The 7,693-nt window shown below is 55.6% G+C and overlaps 1 protein-coding gene across 1 annotated transcript; it reads left to right on the top strand.

Annotated features, from left to right (window-relative positions):
• Positions 1 to 2,923: 2,923 nt before the first annotated feature.
• LOC106805469 (laminin subunit alpha-1-like) lies at positions 2,924 to 6,532 on the top strand. The gene has a single exon (XM_014807062.1). It carries the CDS (start codon positions 2,924 to 2,926, stop codon positions 6,530 to 6,532), a length of 3,609 nt encoding a protein of 1,202 aa, XP_014662548.1.
• Positions 6,533 to 7,693: the final 1,161 nt, after the last annotated feature.

Here is a 7,693-nt window from a genome sequence, read left to right as displayed (position 1 = left end):
AGGAAGGGCAGGCGCGTAGCCAGGGGGGGGGGGCGGTGGGGCGGTCGCCCCCCAAAAACGGCTCAAATATTGGCACGCAAAATGGCTTAAATATTTCCAAATTTTCGGGGGGGCATGCCCCCAGACCCCCTATCAACTGGCATGGCTACGGCACGTGCAAACGTACGGTTGTCAAAATTTTGCCATGTGCGTGCAATGTTAGTATGCATGTATAAATGTATGTACGTGTGTGTGTGTGTTTGTGTGTTCGTGGTTGTGTGTGTGTGTGTGTGTGTGTGTGTGTGTGTGTGTGTGTGTGTGTGTGTGTGTGTGTGTGTAGTGCTGTTGTGGCGTGTGTGTGTGTGGTTGCATGTGTTCATCGTGCAGCAAACGCGCAAAGCATTATAGGTAAAAGGTCTCGGCAGCAGAAATCAAAGATAAAAGAAATTAGACAGGGAATTGTATCATTATAAATCCAGCTAATCCATCGAATATGCACAGTACCAGTGTTTAAAAAAGATACAAGAAGGTAAGTGAATATACGACGTGAATGTGATGTCAATACGACGTGAATGTGATGTCAAGAAAAACTTCCATTTTTGACCCTCTGTTGATGGTTAGTTGACGTCGACGGTTGACGTCCCACTGGTATTTTTTGCCCACCGCGCATGCATGCATGTATGAAGAGGAGCTATGTAGCCTAACCTTGCACGCTTGTGTCGTCGGCAGGTGAATGCCACACGTCCGTCGGCGAAGCCATCAGCAAGCTGACGTCACGCGCGCTCCGCTGCTGGAACGAGAGCCAGGAGTTGTCGCGTTACCTTGACAACGACTTCTACCTGCTGCTGATCGAGAGTCAGCTGGAGGAGCCGGTGGCCTTCCTCGGAACGACGACGGGTCAGCTGAACCGCATGCAGCGGGAGGTGCGCGCTCTCACCGCGCAGGCGCCACTCTCCCGTCGCCAGCTAGACCGCCTTGTCACCCGCATAGAACGCACGCGTGACGCCAGCGTCGCACAGTCGCTACAGACGACAGGTATAGTGGACAGGTGAGTGAACCATGAAGCGTCGCTACAGACGACAGGTATAGTGGACAGGTGAGTGAACCATGAAGCGTCGCTACAGACGACAGGTATAGTGGACAAGTGAGTGGAGCATGAAGCGTCGCTACAGACGACAGGTATAGTGGACAGGTGAGTGAACCATGAAGGCAGCGTCAGTTCGGCTTGTGCCAGGCACGCTACCGCGTCTGTAAATATTGCCTCCAGGGACAATAAAGTGCAAGTCTTTGCTTTACAAAAGATGATGAACTGTAATTTTTGGTTAAGCATTACATTCAATGAACCGATGAGATTGTTCGCGTTAGGAGCGAGTTGTTCTGGGAGCAAGCCGACAAGCTGCTAGTGATACAGCTGGAGGCGAACGCCAGCTATCATGATAAAGTTGCCGACGTACAGCGCTACGCCAATGCCTCAGACAGACAGCTGCAGCTGCTGCACATCTCCGACCATGAGATCACTCTGAACTTTACTCTAGAGCAGCAGGTAGAGAGAATGAATGAATTAATGAATAAATAAATGAATGAATGAACTAATTTAATAATGAATATAATAATGATAACTATTTCATTGACGAGTAAGTTTTACTAACCGAGGCTGACCTGACCTGATCACCTGATGGGCAATACTGTAATACTCATTCAACACAATGATTAATGATAATAATTATAATAATTATAATAATATAAACTAATTAAATACTTGATTTTCCGCAGCAAGTCTCGGCTGAGGTCGACAACGTTCGCGGGGTCCTCGAGGACATCAGTGCGTTGCGGAAACTCGCTACCGGCCTGGAGAGCAAGGTCAACGAAACCCGGACCCTAGGTGAAGCCCTGCGAACGCTGCTGGAGGAGATGGTTGCTAACGTGACGGAGCGTCATCGCGGCGTGCTGCAGACACAGCTGGAGACGGTGCAGATAGAGCAGCTACTCGCTGTCATACACGCGAAGGTTTGTCATGATTCCTATACTCACGATAAAACATAGTAGCCGAGGAAGTACGGAGAGACAGAGACACTAGGCTATTGTGCTTGACTTGACATTCGATTTTTGTGCTAGACTTGACACTAGCATTTTTTGCTTGACTTGACACTAGCTTTTGTGCTTGACTTGACACTAGAATTTGTGCTCAACTTGACACTGGAATTTGTGCTCGACTTGACACTCGACCTTTATGCTTGACTTGATACTAGAGCTTTGTGCTTGACTTAACACTAGACTTCTGCACTAGATTCACACTTTATGTAAAAGACGACGTTTGAATGTATGAATAAGTGAATGATTCCCTGAACCCTTGTGCGAGTAGTCACGGGGCAGTATTCATCGTGAAACATCTCATTCAGATGGAGCAGGTGGATGGGATCCTTGCTGAAGCTCTCGACCTTCTCAATGTCACCTCCATGATCAGCAGCACGTCGCAGACGATCTACCGCAACGCCACCTATATGCTCATTGACGCAGACGACATCCTGGAGGAGTGGAAGCGAACAACGGGTCGGCTGAAGGCAAGAACCGAGAGCCTGGGGAAGATGATCGGCGAGGTGAACGACCAGGTACGTGCAGCACACAGGTAGACAGGTAGACTCTAATTTACATACACACGGACACTGTCTCTCATTCTCACACACGTATACTACACAGCTTCTAATAGTTCTATGCTCCCATGCACAGACTCTCCTCTCTCTCACATCTGTAGGTGAGTGCTGCAGGTAACTCCTCTCTCTCACACATCTGTAGGTGAGTGCTGCAGGTAACTTCTCTCCTCTCTCTCTCACATCTGTAGGTGAGTGCCGCAGGTAACTTCATCGCCGAGCTGGAGGCAGATTCCAGAGACATCGCAGGAGAGTTTGATTCGGTCGCCCACATCGGCAGTGAGGCGGTCGACGCTATGACGTCATACACGGCGGCGCTCGTGTCCGTGCAGACGACGGAGACTCTCGCTGAGCAGGCGGACGCCGCCATCACCGCCGCGCTGTCCGACGCTGCCGACGTGCCGGCGCTGACGGCGGACGCTGCAGACGCGCTGGCGCGGGCGCGCACGATCGCAGACAACAGCACGGCGACGCCCATCAACGTACCGCGGCTGCGAGACGACATCGCCGCCGCTAACGCATCCGCGCACGCGCAGCTGGCGACGTGGCGACGTGACGTCGTCGCAGGCGTGTCGGCGCTACGGCAGCGTGCCGGCGGCGTGGAGCACGAGGCGACGGGGCGGGCGACGCTCACCAGGGCTCACGTCACGGCGAGGATCGTCGACGCCGCCCAGGCCACCGCCGTCAGGATCGCGCGCGAGCAGGACGACGGTGGCGCCCTCACGCGCATGGAGCGCATCGTCGACGCAGCGGGGGAGGCGAGCGCGGACGTCGTGCAGCGCATCATGTCGCTGGATGAGGCGGCGACGTCGCTAGGAGCGCGCGCGACCCGCGTCGTCGCCACCGTCGCCCGCGCGTCCGAGACGCTGCAGCACGACGACGACGCGGCGACGACCATCATAGAGAAGATGCGGTCGATCGAGCGGAAGCTGTCTCGCGTCGTCAGCACCGCCGCGGCGCTCAAGCGGCCGACGCTGCTAGACAGTGGCGCCACCGCCCTGCAGTTCAACATTGTCCACCGCTCGCCCGTCCACAACCAGGTGGCGCTCGAGTTCCGCGCGGAGAACATCAGCTTTGACGCGCTGCTCTACTTTGCCGAGGAGCGGCAGGGAGGTGGCGCCATCTACCTGCAGCTGATCAGCGGCCGGCTGCATTTGGGCTTCCACGCGAGAGAGGGCGCTACGGTCAACGTGACGAGCGAGGCGCAGCTATGCAGTCACTGCTGGCTTCACGTGCACGCGACACGCTTTGCCGACAAGGCATTCCTGACCGTCGTGGATCTACAGACGGGCCGACAGACGACCGGATACGCACAGACGGACGACGCGTCGGTGCGTAACGTCACCATCACGTCGCCGGCTTACGTCGGCGGTCTGCCCGCCAACTACGTCACCAACAAGCCGGTCACGGCCGAGCGTTTCGTCGGCTGTCTGTTTCAGCTGGAGGTGGACGACCAGCCGGTGAGTCTTCACAGGTCAGTGACGCCACCGCCGACCGACCCGACACGCTGCTGCGTGGCGCCCCCTATGAGGCAGCGCGACGACGCGTGGAACGTGCGGTGCGATGATCAGGACTGCTCTCAGGCTGTCCGCTTCACAGGCATTCACTCCTACCTACAGATGGAGCCACAGGACATCGAGGTCGGAAACCGGTCCGAGTTCCTGTTCGACTTCACGACGCATTCGTCGAACGCGCCGCTCGTCATCGTGAGAAGCGACAACGGCGCGGAATACTTACTGTCGCTCACTGCCGGTCGCGTGTCGCTCTCCATCAGCAAGCCGAACGCCACCACGCTGCGCATGCGCACGCGTGGCGCCAGCTACGGCGACGGATCGTTCTACCAGCTTCACGCGCGACACAACTCGAGCGTCGCGTCGCTGCGGCTGTCCTACCTCAACGCGACGTCGTCGGCGGTGGTCGAGGATCTTCATGCTGCCGTCCGCGGTCGGCTCGCTCGCTTCCCCGCCCTCCCGCGGTTCTTCCTCGGCGGCGATGGCAGCAGCGGTGGCGCTAGCTTCGCCGGCTGCATGCGTCACTTCTACCACGGCACGGCGTTCCGCGGCGTGACCCCACGCGACCTCGACGCCCTTGTCGTCGCGTCCGCCGGCGTCTCACGTCACTGCGCACACCCGACCGTTGTCGGCGTCAGTTTCCGTGGCGACGGATCGTATGCGCAGATGAACGTCAGTTCCGGGGTCACGCTTGCTGACCTCTACTCGTCAAGGGTCACCTTCAAGACGCGCGCGCCGAGCGGCGTTGCCCTGTTTGCTACCGACGCCGACGGCAACGCCCTCTATGTGGCGCTCTACAATGGCGACGTCTTTATTCAGATCGTCGTCGCGTGGACGCAGCTGCTGCAGCCGATCCGCACGGCCGGACTCGGACTCGACGACGGTCGCTGGCACACGGTCCAGTTTGACGCTGGAGACGCCATCCCTGCACTGATGGTTGACGGCGTGCGATACATACACACGCGGCCCGTGCAGCTGCCACGCGGGCCGGCTGTCGAGGTTTACCTGGGGGGCACGCCCGTGAGGGTCATCAAGCAGAGGGAGCTACCTGTCACCAGGTCGTACCGCGGCGACGTCACCTCGATGTCCGTCAACGGAAACCGGATCGACCTTGCCGATCCGGAGACGGTTCTGGAATCCGAGGGAGTGGCGATCGACGCCGTGTTGCCGGCGGCGGACAGTGCGCCACCTGCCGACAAATTCGTAGCGATCGTATCGTCCGAGTGCGAGCCGGTGGAGCTCAGCAACATCACCGTACCCGGACTACGATTCGGACGCGAGCGCGGCAGTCACGCGGTGTTCAGCGTGAGAGGATTCGGCAGCGACCCGCTGCGCTCCATGCTAGTGCTGACGATGCGGTTCCGCTCGCTCGCACCGAGCGGCGTGTTGATGTACGCGGCTAGCAGCCTGCGCATCCCGCGCGACTACATGTGTCTCTACCTGCAGGAGGGTCGTCTCGTGTTCAGCATGCAGACGTCGCCGAGGGACCGACGCACCGAGCGACTCGCCAGCAACAAGAAATACGCCGACGGCAACCAATGGGAAGTCAACGTTGTCCGCATGAACAACTTCGTTGCCATGGTGGTCACGGAGGCGCGTGATTACGTGAACAACGGACTCGATTCCGAGCGCGATGCGTCGTCGCTCGTGCAGCCCGACCTCTACATAGGTGGCGTGCCGACGTCGGCGCGCACCCCGTCGCTGCTAGCCGACGTTCCGGCGCTGCAGGGCTGCGTCATGCAGGTAACGGTCGGTACTACGGAGCGGACGCGCGCGCTGCAGCTGCAGGACCCGGTGACGTCATCCGGCACGGCAGCGTGCGCTGCGAGCGAGCGAGCCGGTCTGAGCTTCGGTGGTGCGGGCTACGCCGTCGTGTCGTCGCGCTTCACGCTGGGCGCATCGCTCTCCTTCACGCTCGTCCTACACGCGCACAACGCCTCCGCCCTCCTGCTCTACGCCGCCACCTCGCCGACCGACTTCCTTGTCGTCGACATCAATGCGACAACGGCGCGTCTGTTGCTAAGCAACGGCGCGCGCGACGCGTACGAGACGACGGTGGGTCTGCGGGGCGGCCCGCTGTGCGACGCGCGTGAACACACCGTCACGGCCGACATGAACACTCGCTCGGTGACGCTGTCTGTAGACGGACTCGCCGAGGAAACGACCTTCAATAATGGCTTCTCTCTCGTCACCCTCGCCAGCCGGCTGTACCTGGGAGGAGCGCCTCCTGGTGGCGGCGGCGTCACGGGAGACCGGCTACCTAACGCTGAGGCTCCGGATTTCTCCGGCTGCGTGAAGAGAATGGTGCTGAACGGCAACGACGTAGCGCTGCACGAGCTGCGGAGAGAGAACGTCGACTATGGATGCGTCGACCCGGCCGCCGACACTCGCTAACGCTCCCACGCGGAGACAGCAAGACAGCAAGACAGCTGGTGTGCTGAGTTAATACACAAGCGTTTCACCACAAAGACACTCACAACCAGAATGGTTATGAGCCGCGGAATGTCACCATACAACATGCGTGATGAACTGTGTGTGTGAAGCCGCAGCAGCATCCATCCAACACCAACTATGTACTCGGTCGCCCAAAACATCGAACTACATATTATCTACACCAGATAGAGCGCTGGAATTCCATACAGACAGCCTATGCTACCTGAAGGTGGACGAGAGTAATTAAAGCAGGCTCGTGGGTTAGCAGAAGCAGTAACCTCTGACATAAAGAAGCTGTCGACAGAAACTTGAGTGCTGCAGCAACCAGCTTCCCTCCAACCGCCTCTGTTCGCGATATTTTATGAGAATGGAACTCAATATTCTATATATATATATAGGAACCATACGTAGTTAGAAGAGAGCTTATTATATAGTGTTGTATTGATTAATTTGTTATGTGAGCTGCACATATATGTATAGGGTACAGAGGATTTTGCTAGTTGGTAAAGAGTAAGGTCCTTAGGGACACAAACTTCTATTATGTACTAACCTCGAAAAGTATCTGGAATGTAATATGGAAAGTAGTGGTAATACCAGGATAATGGTCTCTCTCAATAAAAAATCCGTTTCTTGCTGTTGCGTGTTAGATATGTGAGATATTTCATAGCTGTAAAAAAAAAGCACATATATGACAAGACTCGTTTCTTATTGAAATCGTACTTTACTATCAAATTCTCATGGTAATACAGCAAGGTTGAATAAGCAACATGAACAAATAATATCTTACAAATGCTGCATGACTTAACGCATCATTCATATTTACTTCAATATTCAATTTAAACCATCTCGAATCCTTACCAGCCAATGCTGTGAAAACATATCAGGAGTGTATAATATAAAGATGTGCATCATCTCTATATTATACCAGGGTTTCTTCTTCGGGAGAATTGGACAAAGGAGGTTTGGGAAAAAAAGGCGCATGATGGATTCCAATACAGGATGTTTTGATATACTTATAGGTATATAGATACAGGATATACTTATCAGTAAATACAGGATGTATTGATATACTTATAGGTATATAGATACAGGATATACTTATAGGTATATAGATACAGGATA

Source organism: Priapulus caudatus, unplaced genomic scaffold (assembly GCF_000485595.1).
Source record: "Priapulus caudatus unplaced genomic scaffold, Priapulus_caudatus-5.0.1 Scaffold115, whole genome shotgun sequence".
NCBI classification, from domain to species: Eukaryota; Metazoa; Priapulida; class Priapulimorpha; order Priapulimorphida; family Priapulidae; genus Priapulus; species Priapulus caudatus.
The sequence above is the reverse complement of the archived record's forward strand: the minus strand, read 5'-3'. Positions and strand labels throughout refer to the sequence as shown.